A 21,869-nucleotide genomic window follows, 5' to 3' on the forward strand; every position below is an offset into this window, starting at 1 on the left:
AAGTATCCGTCTCACAGGAAAAAAAAAATACTTGGCGAAGGATCAGCAGGTGGGGGGGTGATGACTGGGATTGCGGGTGGGTCCCCTCTCTGTCCGGGCCCGGTACTCCAGTCCTGGCAGTCCCCACTTGCTGGTGGCCATGGCTGCCTCACCTTGTACACTCATGGATGGGATGAAAAATACATGGAACTGACTATTATGGTGGGGTCCTACTCCAAGCGTTAGGATGCTGAAACCACCCATTTTGTGTCATTTCTTCTAGGCGTAACCTATTGCACCCAGGGTAATCCTACGTAGTACGCCCAAGATGGCTGCCTCATCTGGTACTTTTTGTGGGTGGAACATATAACCCATGGAAGTTATTTCCCAAAATGTCTGCACCAACCCTGCAATATGCTTAATGTGCTCTCTAGCTTTCGATTGATTTTAATTATCTCTGTGTAGTTTTCTATTTTTTGCAATACCAAATCCTTGTACAATGTACCATGTTTTCTGATGTCTTTAAAACGACTTTGAGTCCTATGGGAGAAAAGCGCTGTATAAATAAATGTATTATTATTATTATTATTATTATTATTATTATTTATAAATGGCAGACATTTTTTTACCAGCTTGGAAAATCCTTATTTAAGGTGCATACACATGGTCAGATTTGTCAGATGTGTCAGATGAACGATTGAACGATTTGGGGAACGATTTGAACTATTTGAACTACGAACGATTTTTGACTGCATTAAAATGATTGGAATCGTCCAAATCTGACTGCAAACACATCAGATGTCAGATATCGTTATCTGACAAGCGGGAACGCGCATTGTTCATCGTTCATCTGACAAACATGTCAGATATGTCAGATTTTCCTTCAGTTATGAACGATTGAACGATTTTAAAATTGTTATCGTTCAGATCTGAAGAAAAATCTGACCATGTGTCTGCACCATCAAACCAAATCAAATCTAGAAAAAATGTAGCAAATTGTTTTCCAACTTGACTGCTGGAAGATGCACTGTTCTGCCAAGTTATACAAAAATGTATGTACATACAGTAGCTCTCAACAGTTCCTATTTGAAAATGTGCTTCTGGAAAAATTATGTTGCAAAACAAAGTCGTGCAAATGCAATTTTCTTCTTGCATGCAGTTAACATTCTGTCTGCTTTTGCTTGTAGCACACAAATACAGGGTAGCTTTATTTTTGCAGTGATTTATAGTTGTGTAAGGATGCCCAACCCTTTCCCAGTAGTAGTTATACTTACAATTTCTTTCTTTACCCCAATAAATCCAGGGGGTGAGTAATCCAGGTGGGAGAGGTTTGGCATGGCACAGTTTTCCACACAATCATGTCCCTGCCGTCCGCAATGTACTGATTAAGGCCCACATGGGCCTGGAGCTGAAAATGTTCAAGGGCCTATACTGAGAAGGGGTAGAGATGTGAACCGTGCTGTGTGGCTGTGGTCAGAGTCACCTTGGTGTATACACCCCCTAAACTATGACCACAATGTCTGCCTAACTACATAGAAATAGAAAAATTGCATAATTTAGTTTTTTCTGGGGGGGACGGGGGACTAGAAAAACTATTTAAATACTTAAAATTTATGGCCAGTTTATGGCCAGTTAGGCAGCTGGTAATCATTCTGTCACGTTGATGGGCCTATTTTTATTTGGAGGCCTGGATCTGTAGCTCCATCCGCCCCATTGTTAATCTGGCCCTGCTGACGTGATTCATGGCCACAATGATGCAAATCATGTAATTATTTAATTATTTATATAGCATATACATATTTTGCAGTGCTTTACAAAGAAAATGTGTCTATTCACATAAGTTATGCCTGAGTGGATCTTACAATCTTACAATATTCCCTACCATTTCTAGCTGGACTTACTGTACTTATATGTCTGGCCTATTTATCATCATGGCTTGATAACAAAGCTTCCTCTGTCAAAAGAAGCTTTTTCATGACAATTTGTCAATAACAATTTGCTGGAGCAACTGCAGTACACAGCCCCTCAGATATACAGGCTCCTAAATTTGAAAATGCTTTATTTTAATATTAAAGCATTTTTTAGTCTATTCTGCTATTGCGATCACCAGCTATAGGGCCTGATAAACAGTAGGAAACCTTATCTCTGGTGATGACTGCTATTTTTACTGGATCTAGGGCTATTCTCTGAATAGATTTGTTATGAGACCCAAAGTGGGTTACTTCTTCTAATGCCTGTATTCAGTTATTTAGATACTCTAGGTCTACCTTCTTTTTATTTTACCATATTGGTTTGTTCACATCATTTGTGCTTTGTGTAAACTGAGATGTTACTTAAAATCAATACTGTATCATTATAAACCAGGGAAAACATTTTAACTCCTCTCTGCTCTGAAAAAAACTGGACAGACGACAACTTAACTTTTACTGCACTGTGTTTATTTATCTCAATTCTCCCCTTCTTCCTGATACAGCAGAAACACATTTTCAAAGAATGGGTAGAGAACAGTTGGGAAATATCAGGGGATTAGATATAAATATGAGATAACACATATAAATAATGCCTACTGGTGATTTAGGACATTCAAAGTGTAAATGTCACGTGTCTATAGGCTCATAGAAGGATATTACAGTCCCTCTGACACTTGTTCCAGGCTGTGCTACATTTCTATGTGTATACAGTACTGCTGCATTAGTAGCTTAGTTATCCATTACATATATTTCTTCATAACATACAGTACACTCCATCACTACAGTAATTGTTTGTGTTTATCAGTAGCACCATTAGCTATCTAGGATTACAGCACAAATGCAATTAAGTGTGATCTGAACCAGGAATTTTTGAAAGTGCCACAAATGCAAAATGAATTACAACAAATTACCAAAAACATTTCCACAAATTGTAAAGTTATTCTAACAACAACAAAAAAGGAAATATATTAGAGTAAAATGTGTAAGTATGTTCGCAGCAATGTCATATCAATAATAATGAATGCAATGATCAATTTCAGCAAACTGCTACTAACAGCAAAAATTAATTGTGTTTATAATCCAAACAAGTCTATTTTATGTGATTGATGCAAATGTTTTTTGAATAAGATGATGAAGGGTCACATGTATTATTATATATTAATAATGTTCACAGATAATCTTTATTGATTTATAGGCTGCACACGTTAGTTGTAATAGTTTGTAGAGGGGTGACTTTTATTTAACCCTGGTGCTCACCACCAGTATCAAGAAATGGGCTACTTAGCAATGGGTCAGGCTTCCTCATGTGCATGTACGACCCTCATTCCCCACACACATATGGTTTGCATTAAAACTCATATGATTTAGGGGATTGAAATCACCACACATTGCCAGTGATTTGGGTGTTAACCCCCCAACCTGTTGTATAGTAATTTGGTGATATGGAAGAGTAAAATCTCACATACAGTACTGTGCTTCAATATGCAGTGATTTCAAGTACACTGGGAAAACTGGAATTTGCTAAATTCCCAAATAGTGTCAGTTCTCCTGGGTTACTATATTTATTATTAATTATTACCACTAATGGGTAGATGTACAAAGCTTTGAAGAGAGATAAAGTGGACAGAGTACCAATCAATTAGCTCCTGGCATTTTATAGGCTTTATTTGAAAAATGTTAGAGAAATGACAGGGACGTGATTGTTTGGCATTGTATTGCTCTCCCTTAATCTCTTTCCAAGGCTTACTACATAATTAACTCAGATTTAGTCTACAGTATGTTTACATTTTAACTTGAACTTTAAGAAACATATATGTAAAAGTATTTTGCAATAGATGTATACTTTTTCTGATAATATCAAACTAATGTATATTTTCAGAATAAATGGGTGCCAGCCACCAAAATAGTTAAGAACCATTGGCATATGTTGACTTGAACACTTCGTGATAGCTTTTACAATTCACAAAACTGATAGGATGAAGTGGAATGACTTCATGGTGATATCACGCCTCAATTTGCATTTGTGTGCTTCATTTTCCACCAGGATGCATGGATGTGTTGGGCAAGATGGCAGCATTTGAACCAGCCAATAGGAGGAGTTTGGCAGAGCAAAGACATTACTTGCAATGTAAGAATTTGCACCTAGATTTGCTTATCAGCATAAACAGAGATTTTACAATGTTATAAAGGGGTAAACAATACACATTTTAGTGGTTTTATTTCATTGTGGAATAGGTGCCCAGGTATTTCCACTTCGCAAAGCACTTCAATAGTGAAAACTATGTGCTAATTGTATTCCCCAAATTGGACTGGTGAATTTGAGTACTGTAAATCACAGTGAATTACATTTCTGGTGTTTCAGATATTTCTAACTGACAAATACACTTATGTCTTTAGTAACCCATTCCAAAAGTGTGGGTTGTACTGCAGTTTGGAGTATATATACATGACATCACTGTTTCCCCAGGCCACTGGGCCTTGATAGACATAAAAAGATGCACTTACGGGTAGCTGACATTCACAATGCTCTGCAGCATCAGAGTTTACCATGTCATGCAAGTCATGAACATTAAAATATATTTGAAAATAATGATCTGCTTTTATGCATCTGTCACCATGTATGATTTTTTTTACGTATATTATTGTGACTGCATAAATTAACAGACATAATAGCACATCTCGCATACAGTTTTAAAAGATGTCCTTTTTTATAAAATCGTAAGAAAAAAATGCTGAATTTAGAAGGATCTCAGGCTCATGGATCTAATTTTGGATCCTAGAGAACAAAGGGATAAAGTGACTCACTATGACAGGAATCGAAGCGAGCGTTTTCTGAGTTTTACAGATTTTATTATTTATTTTGTTAAAAGCTTTTTCAATTAAAATGAAAGCATTTCTTATAAATACTTTACTCCTTTAGATGACATTACCAATAATACATCAGCACCGTAAGGCCTCTTATCATAATACAATGTTGAGTTGAACAAAAATGGAACTTGATTGTAAGTACACTGCAGCTTGTCAGAAGTTACAGATTTGTAGCAAAAACAAGGATTATTTTATTCATTTATTGAGCGAGAATGCAGTTAACAAAACAATGTGCATGAGGTCTCTTTATGGCCCTTTGTAACTTTTTCCTGGTAACTTACATCTCTTATTGCCACTATTTGCTATCTTTTAAGGTGTTTTATGTCACCTCTATATTCTTAAGACATATACATCACAGTGGGTTGGGTTCGGGAACTCGGCGGTCTGGACGCCGATGGTAAGAATAACAATCGCGGCATCCCGACAGACAGAATCCCAACAGAATTTGGTAAGTAACCCTCCCCCTAACCCTAATCCACCTTTCCCACAGCCTAACCCTCCCCTCCTGCAGCCTAACCCTAACTCTCCCCCTAGTGCCTAACCCTAAACCTAATGCTCAGTGTCGGGATGTCAGCGGTCGGGATCCTGGAACTGGCATCCAGACTGCTCTCAGGATTCCAGTGTCGGGACCTGTATCCTGACAGTTGGGATGCGGGATTCTGACCACCGGTATCCTGACTGTCAGGATGCCGACTACATCCCATTACAGTAGTATACCATACTGTACATATGTGTCCTGATACAGTGGACTGAAATCTCTAAGCTACATTATCTCTAAGCTAAATTATAAGAGTCACTAACATTCATAACAATGCTGGCAATTAAATAATGTTACATTTTATTGGCTATACTGAAATAATGGAAGAATTAAAGAGCAGACAGGGCAACCACGATCAAACATGCTAAGAAAATATTGGTTTTCAACAGACGGGACAATTAGACTAATATATGCTGTATCATAGCATGAGAAGGCGAATGCGTCCACTAAGCTTAAAACTAAACATTGACAGACCACATACAGTACTTTACAACCATATACAACAGAAAATGATCCAAACATGGGTGGCAGAGAGGGAAAACTGCTTTACAACACCTAATCATCAAATAAACTCCTTCCCAGTTCTTTTCTATAGAATAACATACAAAACCAAAAGACGGTTAGCAGTTAAAACAGAAGTGGTGCCAGCATATTAAAAGGAGCAACACGCAGAAAACCCTTCATGGTGTATCTGCCTCCATGCTTACTCTTCAGCCATCAGTAACATTTCTTCAGGGAGAAAAATAATACACATAGGCAATCCATTGTTAATACAGTCTAGCCTGACACATGTATAATCTAAGCACAACAAAAGTGAAATCTGCATTAGTTTGATTCAAAGCATAACAGCAGGTTACTTACTAATTTATTGTCCTTCAAATGATGGTTTTCATGTTTTTGAATGAGAACATTATGTAAAAGTGGCATAAAATAATTTGTAAGGACGGCAAATATTTCACTGTGTGACAATAGAAAATATGTTGCTAATTTAGAAACAGATGTTAAGTGCATACTTCATCAGCAGCTCTGAAAGATTTCTTTTTAGTTTTTTGTTTATGTGGTAAGAATATTGAAAACTTTAAGACGCAGGTGACTGTACTCTACTGAACTGCAGTAATCGGAATCTTCTAGAAGACACTGAAAAGCCATAATATGTATAATACAGTAGTTGCTTTGCTGTGATTTGTAGTCCATTACTATGGCTGGATTAATATAATTTCTCCTACATTTTCTGAATGTATTTATGTATTTTTGGTTGTTGAGAAGAGTTAGAAAAAATACATTTTCAGTAGTTTATTTACCTTGCATTTGTTTTTTGTTTGGTGTAATATACTTTGAATACCTATGTGTTGCCTGCAAATTAAGATAAATCTATCAGCCAAAAATAACACTTATAACTAGCTTTTTTACACCTTCACAGTAACATTTCTACATAAAACCATACTTCCACAGTTAAATTAATACGTAATTAAGAATGTAATACCTATGGTAGAATGTTGAGAAATGGCAGTGTTTCTAAGATATGCAATGTGCAAAACTCCTAGAAGGCCTTACAGCAGCTTGCAGGTACCAATGTTTCTGATGCCCTATTTACTCAGTAAATTAGATGCTGACATCTGATAATTGAGTCTACATAAATGTCAGTCATAATAGTTATTATTTCACTCTATTCATAAAGCACCAACATGTTTTATGATGCAAAACATTAAAGTAACAAATCAAAGAAACAATGATTTCATTATAAGCAAATACAATAAGACCCAGGGCATGTAAGAAATCACAAACATCTTTTCACTTCTTTAACAATGAAATGACTAGCAGACAAAATTAAATTTAGAAGCATGGGTAGACTTCAGCAGTACATTTAGGGGTTGTGTGCCATGAGCAAAATGCACTAATTCCTGTGAAAACTGGTTATTTTCAAAAGATGTAGGGCTTCTTCATTTTTATCAATGTCTCCTGCTGGTGATGGCAATTGCCAGCTGTCACAGGCAGTACTCTTTTATGTAGGACTAGTGCAATGCTTCCCAATGCAAAGCATAGGGAAGCCTATTTATGCTGAAAATGGTACCATTGCTTTCATCCGATAACTAACTAACTTTGCAAAAAGAAAAGCTTTTTACTATATTTTATTTTATTGATTTACTCTAGAACTAAAAGCATGAGTCAAGGCTTCCAGTTACAGTGCACAAGCAGGAGCCAGTAAGCCAGCTCACGCATGAACTAGATAGCTGCTGGCCTGGCAAGCTGTAAGACTGCTGTAACTGCTACTGGCCAGTGTCACCATACTGCTTAGCATCATTCAGCTGTCCTGCTGACTTTTTTGCTAAATAGCCGGAAAGAAGGTTTTCTATTGCTCCAATGAAACTCTCCATTTTGGAGGTGTCTTAATAAATACAACCCATATCAATTTTTTTGTCTGTCACTAAGAGGTCAGTAACCATTTATTATCGTCAGAAAATTACTATATTGGATATATAGGGCCAAATGTAATAGGGTGAGAGTTTAGAAAATGTGAGAGTTTAGCAGTAAACTCTCACATTGGTTGAGTTTTATCTTCAAAATGGGAAAACATCTGAATGAGATTTTAAATCTTGAGAGTTTTTTAAGTCTAAAAAAACATGCAAGTTCGCTCTGTTACTTTGTTTTTTGACTCTATTACATTGGAAAAGTTTAAAAAGTGTCAGAAACTCTCACTTTTCTAAACTCTCACCCTATTACATTTGGCCCATAAATGCCAAACTTTTGCTTTTGAAATTCTTGTAAACTTTTTTTATGTGAACTCTACATCTTTTTACTTTATAGGATGTTACTACCTTCAGAAATTATAGGGCGGTATTCAATTAGTTTCGCGTATGCAATAAAGTTCCGCCTGCTGGTCTATTTGCCTACTGTACATCGCATCTTTTGGATGCAGAAACTTATCGTGCGTGTCCCCGCTATTCGCCGTATTCAATTCCAAAAGATGTGAAAACGCGTCCCAGGGAATGTGCAACAGGCGAAAAGTGCTGACAGAATTGGGGAAACCAGCCTGTCACCCCCAAAAAGATGCACTCACATTGGGGATCAATATAGATGTGCCCGAATATCCCTAATAAAGCTATTTGGGGTACTTAAGTTTTGTCAATTTTTTCTAATTAGCGTCTTTGCACAAGTGGTGATGAATGGCATAAAGCAGTATTTTTTGGATATATAAGTAGTCCTGTCAAATTTGGGGTACTTGAAAATGTGTGGAAGTATATATTTTTTTAGGGATTTTTTTATGCAGTTCTCCTTTGGAGGCTGTCCCAAGGGTTCTGGATGGTTTTCCCACCTTTGCACCCCAAAATAAAAAAAGCACTTCTTTTCTCCTGCTATTCAGAGGCGAATATTTTTCGAGTAGTACATTGCATTGACTTTCCGTGTACGCAAAAACGATTTGGAATTGAATCTGGGGACAAGTTTCCGACTAGCGAAAAGTCACAATCGGCGATACTTTTTCGCTGATCTCAGCTTTTTGCTTCTAATTGAATACGACCCATAGTAGTAAAAGTAGAAATGTCTAGTTTGCAGCAATTCAGATTTTAAATCTCAATAACTTGGGTAAACTTAAACTTTATGCCAGTACTGTATGTAACATCTGTGCGCGTTCCATTTGTCAGGTTGTGTGAGCAGACCGGGTGTAAGCACAGGGGATTTCATTTAATTTCCCCACTCCACCTAGGTGGACACATGTTACTCCTGGCATCTGAACCCTGTCCAAGAGAAAAGATCTTGTTAACAATCTTCATGAGATCTAGAAATTAGTTTTTATACAGCACAGACACATATGTTGTGTCAGTGAACTACTATATTGCTGATATTGTGTGCACAGTTTAAGTGTAATGCTGCAATGATATGTAAATATTTAGCACATATGAACATATTCACTGGTGACGGGAATACTTACTGAATTTCATCAGATAAAGTAGACACAATCCGCTGCTACATTTTTGAAAAGAAAAGTATCTGGTCTCTGTGATTCAGCTTAGAAAATCAGTGATACTGCTGGAGAATGTATGAATGTGAATTAATATGCATGGTATTCCTCTGCTTTATACACATTCAATGTACTCATATTTTTCTCGCAACTCATATATATTTGTGCCCTGAACTTTTCTCGATTGCTTTTTTATCAGGTTTACAAATCAAATCAAATAGGTATATTGCAGAGCTCTGTGATATTATTTTCTCTGCTTATAGCAGAATGTATTGAATTATGCTTTGCTCCTGTACGGCTTCTGCTATTCTCTTCACATTGAGTGAGAATGACTGTGGGGGCTGTAAATTCACTTGGCTTCCAGCATTACTGGTTAAATCAAGAGCCCTATTCAAGCTTAGAGAAGAGACAGAGCAAGTGTTCATTACACAAATCAATTTGGTCAAAAGTACAGCACAGTGGGTACTCAACCGTTGCTCACATAATATTGTCAACTTAATCATATAATGCCTAGAAGAAATTCACATGCTTTTCTCCCTGTGAAATAGCTTGATTGGTGCATCGGGAAGGAACAATTGGCTTTTCAAAAAAATATACTTTTTACTTATCATTACAACAAGCCTTTGCAGAGAGAAGGTAAAGTAGATGCTAAATATTCAACAGTTTTTTCTAGAGGTTGAAATTTAAATATTAGTGATAAGACTGTGCTTTGCTGTAGTGTTTTCAGTGAGCACATTCTATATGGCATTTTAACAAGACCTGCTCATATCTTAAAGGCTGATCTCACTTTAGGACCAGATTTTAATTAGGTTACATTTAGAAATACACATTGATTGTAACAAAGTTGTTATCGTGTCCAAAACTAATGTTTAGCAATAGCTATAACAGCTTATGTGACTGCTATGGATTTCAGAGGAACAAGAGAGGGGGGGTTAGATTGAGTCTTAAGGCTAATGACATGGGTTTGATTACTCCCAATTAAGTTTGCCTAGGGAAATCTGCACTTCTACTCTGTGATTATTCGCACGTATCCCCAGCAAGTGCTACATTTCCTGATTCACAAGCACTAATTATTGCACTAATTATTGCTCATGTACCAGCAACCTAGGGCATCTGCTATGTGCAGGAGTTGCTTGGGCTGATAAGTGAGTCTGTCATCACACGGAGTTGTGTTGAGAGGTGAAGAGGATATAGGACTGTTTCATATGTTTGCTATGGGGCCTTTCATTCCTAGTGGTCTAGTGACATGTGGTCTCAAATACTAGAGAAAGGTCTGTATACTGTATGAACAGACATGCAACTGACAGAATGTGGTCTACCAGAAAAGGAGATAGTCCTTGTCCAGCAAATTGGTACGGCTCAGACAGATCAAACATGGCCATAGTTTTCTAATTTGTCAAAATGGAATGCTGGCAGGTATAATTATATATATTATATTATATCTATATATTGGCCAGGAAAAAAACCTATAATAAGTTACACTGGCTGTTCTTAAATGAAAAACAATTGGCTAAAATATGCCACTTAATGTAATGCTGCTTTCAGGAATCTGCAATTCATGTGATATAATTAAGAACATTAAAAAAATCAATTTGCTTAGCTATATGATGCAGTGCTGAGATGGACAAACTACATGAGCCCTAATGTCTTTTGACTCAAATCCCAAAGCACTATGTCTGTCTCCTTAGATACTAGCTTTAATTATTCACTTGTGCTTACCTTCTCCTCTGTGTTGTGTATTGCATTGCTGTCTGTGTGTCCAGTTTTACAATATGTTTGGAGTGAGCTGTAAATACCTTTTCCAAACTTTTTTGACTAAATCTGACATGTGAGATGGGTTTGACCAATGTAATATATATATATATATATATATATATATATATATATATATTTTTAAATCAAATTGGCCCTACATGTATTACCTCCAATTTCTCATTCTGCTTGATTGGGCTAGAAAACGTTGTTGGCCAATCACTGCCTGAACAGTGCAGTATATCTGATTCCAGAATGAGCAAATCTGCATTATCTAACCATTTTTCTGGCCACATTGTAGATGTGGTTACTTTGTGGTTACTTTTCAGATAGGCTAAATAATCACTTCATTGTATGATATCTGCACTACAAATAAACATTTAGCAGAAAACTGTGGTCTCTTAACTTCCAGTGTTTGCTCCTGTTGCATATCAGTCTTTATTGCAAGTCTTATACGATATCCAGCAAAATAACTTGTTTTAAGCTAGGTCTATATTAAAAAGAAGAATGTTAAAATGGATTTACAGAATTAATTTCTAGCATTGTGCAATTTCTGTAATATTATTATATTTATTCACTTATTTTGATCCTAATAACCTCTTTAAATCAGATTTTCATTAGCTTTAGCAGAAATGAAGATGTGGATTTTTAAAAGTACACCAGTTAATAAACAGGAAAAGTACTATAAAAATCAATATAAAAATCAAAAGAAGATTTTCGCTAGAGAAATTGGAAAACATTTGCTTAATCACTTACGTGTATGCTGAAGACTCTTCAGATGCCTCTTTTTTTATAATTTATTGATTATGGAAGGCGAGATGAAAGGACGATGAAACACCAAGGTAAACATTTAATTATATGCAGGAGGCCTAAAAAATAAATGGTAAAACAGGTCACAGTGTTGTTCAGAGTTGATACAGAGAGCACAAATGTGTTATTAATTGCACAGAGTCATGGTGTGCTTGTAGGCCAGTAATTTACAGAGGAACTAAAGGACACGAAAGAGACGTTAATCATAATGAATATATAAACAAATAATTTATATATGACTTCACTGGATTACAGATATGTATTTAACAAGCAAAATACTGTTAATGACATTTAAACCCAAGGTAAAGGCACATTTTGTTAACTTTGCTTATGTAAGTGCACTAATTAAACTGCTATCATTATCAGAAACTGTTACCAACACCAGCATGGCCATGGGAAAACATTGTTACATTTTTAATTTAAATATTATTCTCATGGTGCACTTTGCACATTTATCTAAGTCAATCAGAAGGCACTTTAGAGGAGCATATTGCTACCCAAACATGAAGACTGGAGATGATCATATATTTAATATACATTTTCTTATTTTTCTTTTGTCCATGTCGTTGCAATCTTTTTTTAATATAACATTTTATTGAATATATATGGTATATATATATACAGTATATATATATATATATATATATATATATATATATATGTGTGTATATATATATATACTCTATCTATATATGCATATATATATATATATATATATATATATATATACAAATCAAATCGCAGTAAGGTACTGAAATAAACATAAGACACATAACATAATTAAAATGATAATAGCTTTGACTTCATTATAGTTGAATATTGAAAATATTATGAATAATACATTTGAAGCCAAAAGATGTAAGAATCTTACAAATTTAAAAAGGGAATATAAACATGGTATGGGAAAGGAGGGAGTTTTAGTAGGGGAGAGAGTAAGAAGGGCAGGTATAGTGAATCATGATTGTAAAGAAGGGGTATTGGAGTCAGTGGTGCACTGCACCACCCCCTATGTGCATTACTGTACATCATGACATGTATTCTGGGGACACTCCGAGCGGCTGCACAGACTGCAGGGTGTCTGTCTGGAGCATCCAAAGGACATTCCAGGCATCTATGCAGCAGCAATACTGGCTGCAGGGTACTGTTCCAGGCACCCTGTTAGCTAGAAGCAAGAGCCATAGGGCTGCGATGGTGCTGCAACATCAGTCACACACCCCTAGTTACCCCCCTGGTTGGAGTCATCTATTACTAATGATATACTTTTATTTTTGGTGATTTTTTCTTTTTAAATAGTAGTGCTTAATATGTGCTGTATATTGAGAGTTGGGATCATAATGAGTTAACCATGGGGACTATGGAGGATGTATCAGTCCTTGGAGAGAGATAGAGTGGAGAAGTTGCATGCACAAGCTAAATGACAGAAGCTGATTGGTTGCTTTGACCAACTTCTCCACATTTTCTCTCTCCATGGTTATATACTCCCTCAACTCCATGTAAATATGGCTCAGAATTTTCTTGCATATTTGTCAATTAATATATTTGTTAATATATTCAAGATGATAGGTTTGCAATTTTGTATTAATGACTAAATGGTGCTTTCTTATTTGTTCATCTTGAAGTGGTAATTAGGTTAATTTAACTGAAAATACAGCATGGTTACTCAGGGCCTTATTCAGAGGTGGATGCAAAGCAGATGTTTGCGCAGTTGAGTGATTATTTTTGTACTCAGCATGCACCTGAGTAGCACTGTGCCTACATCCTGCTGGATTACAATGGTGGTCTCAGTGAGGACTTAGGTGCAGAGTGATTGACAGTCAGTGACCATTGCGGGAGCATGTCTCAGCTTGCGACTGCGCCTTTGTATGCAGTTGCAGAAGCTTAAGCGGATTGATTCCAATTAACATTCTGAACAACCATAGGGTTTCTCTCAGAGGATCGATGTTGCGACCAATGGTGCATCTTTGTTGGCAAGAAACAGATTAGAGCAGTGCCGGAACTCCCGGAGACAATGGAGTAATTTGCCACCGGGGCGCCAGCCCTGAAGGGGGCGTCTGTCTCCATTGTCACCTGGAGGTGCATGGAGAAGTAGCGCCGCTGATCGGCGCTCCACTTCCAGTGGTGTAACTACAGAGGGTGCAGGGGGTGTGGTTGCACCCCTTGCACAATCCTTTTGCCGGGCGCCCGCTGATTGTGTTACCAGCGGCCGCCCAGCCCCTCCTCTCCCCCTGGCAGTAGCCAGAGGACAGGGCTCACTCCTGAGCTCCAGCTTCTGTGTCCCACAGTGCACTATGTGTGTGACATCATGACGTCACTCCCAGAGTTCCTAGGAGTGGGCGCCGGGGACTGATGGACGGATGGCAGCAGGTACTGGAGCATGGTTTAAGGTAAGTATTTTTTTTTGGCATGTGTGCGTGCGCGCAGGGGGTGGCACAACAGGGGGCTTATTACAGGGGGCTTACTACAGGGACATTACAGGGGGCTTACTACTGGGGCATTACAGGAGGTTTACTACTGGGGACTTAGGGGGACCTCTACTGAGGGCACTGCATAGGGGGACCACTACTGGGGGCATTGTATAAAAGGAACTGCATAGGGAGGCAGCGGCAGCTGGGGCTGGCATAGGTGCTGGGGGGTGGTATATTTTAATTTGAGGGGGGCACCAACATTTATCTTGCCTCTGGGCACCTGGGTGAAGTTACACCACTGGATTAGATGCACAGCAGGTGGGTGTTCTGTACAAGTACCAGCAGCTGCAACATTTGCATATTTCTGCAGAACCACTGCATATGGAATTGCAGTCACAGTGGGATTTCCATGTACCTCTGAATCAGGCTCTCAGTGTTGCAGCTTGTTTTGGCATATTCTGAATTGGACAAAGTCAAAGGCAGTACAGCAGACATGTTATAAGGGCTCTATACTTGTTATGTCTAATTTCAGACAATAGACTTTATCCCATGAATTTTATGACCACTACATGACAGTCAGGGTAGCTCTCCCCTGCAGCAGCCATCATAGCTACTTGGGTTTATCATCACAAATACAAATAAGGTTTTTTTTACTTAGAAACCCATTATCAGGAAAATTCTAAAAACCAGGTTAATTGAGAAAATACTTGCTGTTTGTTAATAGAATCAGGCACATAGACAATGATAATGTCACATATGATGCCACATTAATACCAAGACAGAGTTAAACAAGGTACTTTAAATTATATAAAGTCGATATCAAGAAAACTATAATGTCCATTACTGCTGCATACATAATTTATATGGATTACATATTGTTTAGAACTGTTTCAAATCCTGTCAGTTGATAGCTGATCTCTGCCAGCATGTGCAATCACTGGCCAACCAATGACTGTGTGATCTAGAGCAGTGGTTCTCAGATCCAGTCCTTTGGCTACACTAGCAGTGCATGTTTCCATTTCTCCTTGCTTGTGCACAGGTGTATTCATTACTGACAGACACACTTTAAAAGAGCCACATATGGTTCTAATCATTTTATTTATGATTTTATGAGGAGACATGGAAAACATGCACTGTTAGCATGTCCTCAAGACTGAATTTGAGAAGCATTGATGTAGAGATCTGAGTGTCCAGCTCCATGTATTTGTTAACCTAAGTGTGATTGGCTCTACTGTGCTATGAGGTGTCTAAAACTGCTATAACTCATGTTGTTGCCATATTGATATGCTTCTGTTCACCCAGTTATCTTTCTGATTAAGCTTTATATATATTTACTAATGATATATTAAGTAACACATTTTTGATCATCAAACTACTATTATGTTTTTTTATTTTCTACAAATATTGAATTGTTGTATTACGTAATATCCATTAATTATGAAACAAACATTTCCATTAGGATATATTGTAGTTTTGAACAAACTGCTTAGGCTCTCAGTCCTCCCATACAGAAAGTCTAAAGCTTCACCTCATCCAAAGAGAGCAGTGCAGCTACTCTTGGGAGATTTTTCTTACTCCCTGAGGTATACAGAGCACTGTGCTTTTCTCTGTCATCACTCAATTTAAACAGTTATGTACCCTAATAGTCTCCCAGAAGTGATCACATTTAGAGTCCTTTTTATAAAGGATTGAAGTAGCATTTCAGTACACTATCTGCCTAGAAAAATTGTCACAATTATTTTGTTTATAATTAAACAGTGTTCTATAGTTCTTTGCAAACATTGTTATTTTTATTCACCTGAATACAACATCAAAGTAATTTTTCAGTTATATTTCATACATTTCTTGATCTAATTAAAGAGCATCCATGTGTCTCATTAACACAGTTTTGTCAATCACTTTTTTAAAAGGAAAAAATTATCTAATCAGATAAGATGTTATCGATTAGTTATTTGGAAAGCACTATCTTTGGTAAAAGTGATGTATAGTACTTGAGGTCAATGGAGCAAATTTCACATGTCGGAAAATTTTCAATTGATTTCAAAGAATATACTTAGGGCAGAATTCAATTGGACCCATTAACTGAATGGGTGCTAATTGGTCGCAGGCCCGTTTTCAATTAGCCCCACTTATCGGAGATTTATTTTCGTGTCTCCTGAGATAACGGCTGTCAACTGCACTTGACACCCCTTTTTGATGGCCATTAAAAAGGGGCTTGGGTGAAAAAGAGGGGCTAATTGAATAGCCTCAGGCAATAAATCCAGAGGCTACCTCCCTTTTTTACCACCGTTATCAGACCTAATTGTAATCCCCATAGCCTTTTAAAATAGATAAAATGTGGTAAATAGTTTTGTTTGAAGTAAACAACAAATAGAATCATACACATTAATTCAGTTCTTCCAAACAAGACTCATTAGGCTTTTCTATAAATTGAGAACAATCTACCATCTATGGATAAATATAAGATGACCGGACAGACACACAAGACACATTCAGGCAAATTAGACCCTAAAAGTGACGGAATCTGACTTGAGAATTCTTAGTGTGGAAAAATAACCTTTTATCCCACACATGGAAATAGTTTGTTTGCATCTTTTCTTACAGAGACTTCCAGAACTATCCAGTTATGCCCTACAAATACAGTACTCATTGCAGGTAATTCATATATTTGTATTGTGCAGGGAAAGTTAAAATGTTTCTCATTTAAACTGTCACATTATAGCCATTGATGTTACAATTTACAGGTACAGAGTTTAGGTTACTTTGTTACAACTTGACACAAAATAAAAAGAACCAGCATCTTGTTATTCTGTGTTAACTATATATGAGTATAAACTGCGCATTCTATGATATTGTGATATCTTATCATGAATTTTAGTTTATCATAAGTTTTGCGCATCTATGTATAGGCATCTATATTGTATCTATTTACCACTGACCACTCTAAGTTTTGAAATGTTTAATTGGAAATCTTATCTGGTTAGCAAAAATGTAGGCAGTGATTAACTATGGGTGTGATGAAAGTTCATTGGCATGTCAAGTGAACCTACTGGATAAGATAATTGAAAGTACATGTGGCTATTCAAAATAGTGAGCTAGGTTTCATTTGGAATCTCTCTGTGCTTTTTTTCTAAAAGTATACAAGCAATGCAATAGTGTATCCCCAGAGACATATTGTATAGATTCACTGAATGGCACCAGGAGGAAGAGCACTAGTTGGAACATCCTTAGGATACTCCAAGCAGCTCTACAGGCTGCAGGGTACTATTCCAGGCACCATGTAAGCCACATACAGGTGCCATTTGGCAGAAATGATGCCACCCCAGAGCCCTGTTCATTGGGCAGCAGCACCGCACACATACACCTCATTACAGAAGAAGATTTACCTGTCTAAGAGGTTCATTTACTAAGCATTGGGTTCTAAAACCCAGCAAATTCCAATTGTGTATATGCCCAATATTTAAAATGGCAATGCTTTTACTAGCCATGTTTTGCTAGTAACATCATTGCCCTTTTAAATATCACTCATAAATCAATCAGAAGCATCGGTTTCTAAATAAATAAACCTCTCAGGGTCTCGGATATGCAAACTTAAGCATAAATTTACCTCATTGCCAGCTCCATTTTAAGCCCATTTAGTGGCAAACTCAGGATTTTTACAGGCAGTAGGGTACATTATATATTCACACATAGATGTTAGATAGATAGATAGATAGATAGATAGATAGATAGATAGATAGATAGATAGATAGAAAAACATGTTAGATATTCATTGTATGGTTTTTTGAGATGACCCCTATATAAACAGAACATACACCAGAAGATAATTTTGTTAGATTGTTTTAGCATTACTTCTCACTACGAAGACTGTTTATGAACACTTGAATACTAACTTACTAGTGGCCTTATTTCAGAGGCTGTTTTATTCCACCCTATATGCCCCAATGCAGCAGCTGCAGGTACCAGGCACCATGTCATTAGGCCCCTCCCTCTCACGGCATAATACCAAGATTTTCAGGCCTATAGGGAGGGTGCTTAGAAAAAATTATGTGATTCCTTTCCCAATGACCCACAAATTGCAACATATTGCCACAACTTTGTCTGTCAGGGGTGTTTTACTGTTATTGTGGCAAAGCAGTAACAGCACAGATGACAGCAAACACTCCTCTGACCTTGGCTGTCACCATAGTGGAAATACATGGATCCTTCTGAATCACATATGGGTGGCAGCAAAATGGTTCAACTACAGATGTGTCTTCTTGCATCTCTGGCACTTACGCTGCATACGTGCACACGCATCGCGCTATGCAATTTACCAAAGCTGCATGTGCCACGGTATGCTATGCCGCGCACTGCAGTTACACCATGCAATCCTATGGATCACGGGTGCAAATGCAGCATGCGTACCCGCTCGCGGCATGCACAAGTGCCATACATGTCACGATTTGCCACGCAAGCAGCAAAGATGCAAGTGGACATATCTGTGTAATATTGATTTCAGACAATTATTCAGTCTCAAAACTCATCAATTAATTACCTTTTTTCACCTGGTTAGTATACTTGTTTAAGATTCTAAGTAATGGAGTGACATCAGGATGGTGAGAAAGCACCTCATGGTCATCAACATCACCAGTTTTGCTTTGCATCCCATAGTGATGTGTAGAAAAAATAGCAATGTTGTGCTACTCTAATTGCAGTGGCACATCATAGATAATTGGATTCCCATCTAAAAGTGTCCTCAGTAACTACACCTCCATTTTGTTCTTTTTATCATTAGTTTTCTCATAATCATGTTTGTCACACAGTGGCACAGCAGTTCATGTGCCTGTGCTTGGGAGGTCAATGGAGGGCACTTCACTGACTCTCTTGTATTCACTTGTGTTAGTAAATAGAGGATTGCATTTACAAGATTTTGTTGCTCCTGACTGCAGGCTAATGTGTGAGTCAACCCACAGAATTTGCATCATAAACAGATAAAGGGCCTTATTTATCAATGAGTTTTATCATACACAGCGAGTTTTAAAACATGTTGCGTATGATAATTGTGATCCAGCCAATCAGCTCCTAACTATCATCTGTTTGAAAAATGACAGTTGGGAGCTCATAGGCAAATGCAGGGGGGGTTTCCATCTACCTGGAAACCCCCCTCCCCAGCCCACAATAGAAATAGTAATGTAATAGAATTTTACTAGTGCTGAATGTTCTTCTCAGTATCACAAATGAAATCATTAGTACCACCTGTGGATGTTTTAACATGTATCAGTCAGTAATAAATAACCTGTGCACCAACTAGGAGATCTGGAAAACATTCACTGTTAGGGATGTGCTGCTATAGAGCCCAATATGTACATATATGTCCAGGGCAGTGCTAGGTTCTTCTGCTGCTCCCCCAGACTCCCGGACTTGCTCTAATACTCTGAAATGGTGCCCAAATCTAAAATAAAAATATTCAGCTCAGGCAGGATGGCCCTACTGCCACATTTAATGGCTTACTGTGATTGCTGGTCCTGTATATGCTGGAATTATGCAACACAATATACTTTGTATGACGCATATTAAAGCTGGTTAAGTGCTAATTCTACCCTCTTCATGGACTGGCCACACTCACTCTAAATTCAAGCATTTGGAAACCCCCCTCTAGAAATCCTGCGTTTGCCACTGGAGCTGATTGGCTGGAGCACCATTTATTATATGCAACACGTTTTAAAACTCGTAAAACTCACTGTGTATGATAAAACTCGTTGACAAATGGGCCCCATAGCCAGATTGTAATTGCAGTGTGCATTTAACCAATGACTAGATTTCAATAACAGTATACAAATTCCTATTGTAATGTCAAAACAGTAGTGACAAAACATGTTGAAAGCCATTGCAATATTAAGTTTAAATTTGCAGTATAGTGATAGTAAAATATGTGAAGTTACATATATCATATCAGTGTTTTTTTATTATTAAAAAATAGGCAGTTTCACGAGCCAAGCAATTTCATGAACACTCTATATGCTTATGAGTAAGTGATTTTCTTGTCACAGTGGATGCACGATGACTGGCTGGTACTACAGCCATAGCTCCCCAGACATTGCTCATCAATAACATTCTAATATAAATACTTGTTTGTCTGGGTTTTTAAATTAGAAAGTTAATCTCAAAAGAACACTAGTAAATCTGTAAAGAGTCATGCAGAAAATAAGTGGACATGACCTTTTTGATGAAAATGACAAATGATATGTTACACTTCAATTGCTTCAAAATTAATTGACAGCAAAGACACCTATACAAGAGATATATAACATCTATAACTTTATAAACAATTGCAAGTATGTTTATTGTTTTAAATATATGTATAAAATAAATGCATTTATACCACAGTTTTTTACATAGATATATTTAAACAGTTTGTTAAAATGCATACTTATTTGAAGTAATTGAGTGTAATGCTGGGTACACACTGGCTGACATATCGGCCATTCAAATGAATGGCCGCTATATCGTGTGTACGTCGGCCTGTGTGTACAGACTATATGTCTGTGAACGAACGGTGTCGTTCACAGACATATTCTGTCGGCTGTGCAGCACAGCCAATTGCATATATATCTGCTCATCGTGCTGTGTGTATGGGCAGTCAGCCGACCGCCCATACACTTGCTGCAGAGGCTGCCGGGGAGGGTGTGGCAACGAGACCCCCGGCCAGTGGGACTGCAGTGATGGCTTCTTTATGATTAGGTAGATTACATGCAAGAGAGATACATTATATAATAAAAATAAAGCAAGCATTTAAAAAAAAACTGTTATGTTGATGCTTATATTGAGGTAGAAGAACTCAGGGGTTTACAGTGGCCACGGGAATGTGTGCCACTTCTGTGCCTGGTCTGACAATATTAATATTTATTGCTTTCCACTGGGCACAACTACATGCCATATACTGTACAATACTTTGATTCAGCCTTGGAGACTGCAAAGATTCTCACTGGAAATTCAAGTTTACTCTGCAGGAATTGCTATCAAAGGTTGTTTTTGACAAATTAAACAATTTTTTTGTGACTAACATAACAATTTTGCAGTTGTCATGTAAATCTCCACTTTATTTCCTGAAAAAAAATTAAGCACTTCTCACTATAACGAATATCATTGATTTTTACATTGTGAAGCAAGCCTACGCAGTGATTCACTGCTTGGACATACTGTACTGGATCTTAAAAATTCTGAGACTTGTGGGACTACAAGTAGCCAGCATGTTCTGTAGGCAACGTCACGCTGAAACAATTCCACAGTAGTAGTTTTGCTTTGCTTCCAGCCTCATAGCATTCAATGATGCCCATAGCTATAAATGGAACTGGAGTTCAGTACCTGCTCAGCCAATCATAAGCTGCCATCATGAGTGCATTGCTCACTATTATTTAAATTTTACTCAGTCTGTTTCTATTGCCAATTTAATTCAGTGCTCTTTCTGCTCCTACTATTGTCTACTCAAACAAAATGCATTTTTTCTCAGCAGATTAAAACCCTAAATTACCTGGTTTGAAATTGATGTTTAATAGATTATTCAATTTCGGCAATTATATATTTTATTTATTTATTCCAATCTTGGG

General features: G+C 37.4%; 1 protein-coding gene across 7 annotated transcripts in view; it reads left to right on the forward strand.

The window, feature by feature from the left end:
• Positions 1-21,869, forward strand: part of RBFOX1 (RNA binding fox-1 homolog 1) — a 727,152-nt gene that overhangs the window by 458,738 nt on the left and 246,545 nt on the right. For 5 of the 7 annotated variants that reach the window (XM_088466739.1, XM_088466741.1, XM_088466742.1 and 2 more), the window contains exon 3: positions 3,994-4,077. The exons of 1 other annotated variant lie outside the window; for it this stretch is intronic. In XM_088466739.1, coding sequence (XP_088322865.1) covers positions 3,994-4,077 — 84 coding nt within the window. Of the gene's footprint in view, positions 1-3,993; positions 4,078-16,884; positions 16,936-21,869 lie in introns of all 7 variants that reach the window. One more of the 7 variants, XM_088466740.1, reaches the window with a different exon arrangement.

Source organism: Taudactylus pleione, unplaced genomic scaffold, assembly GCF_031769625.1.
Source record: "Taudactylus pleione unplaced genomic scaffold, aTauple2 ptg000066l, whole genome shotgun sequence".
Classification (NCBI taxonomy): Eukaryota; Metazoa; Chordata; class Amphibia; order Anura; family Myobatrachidae; genus Taudactylus; species Taudactylus pleione.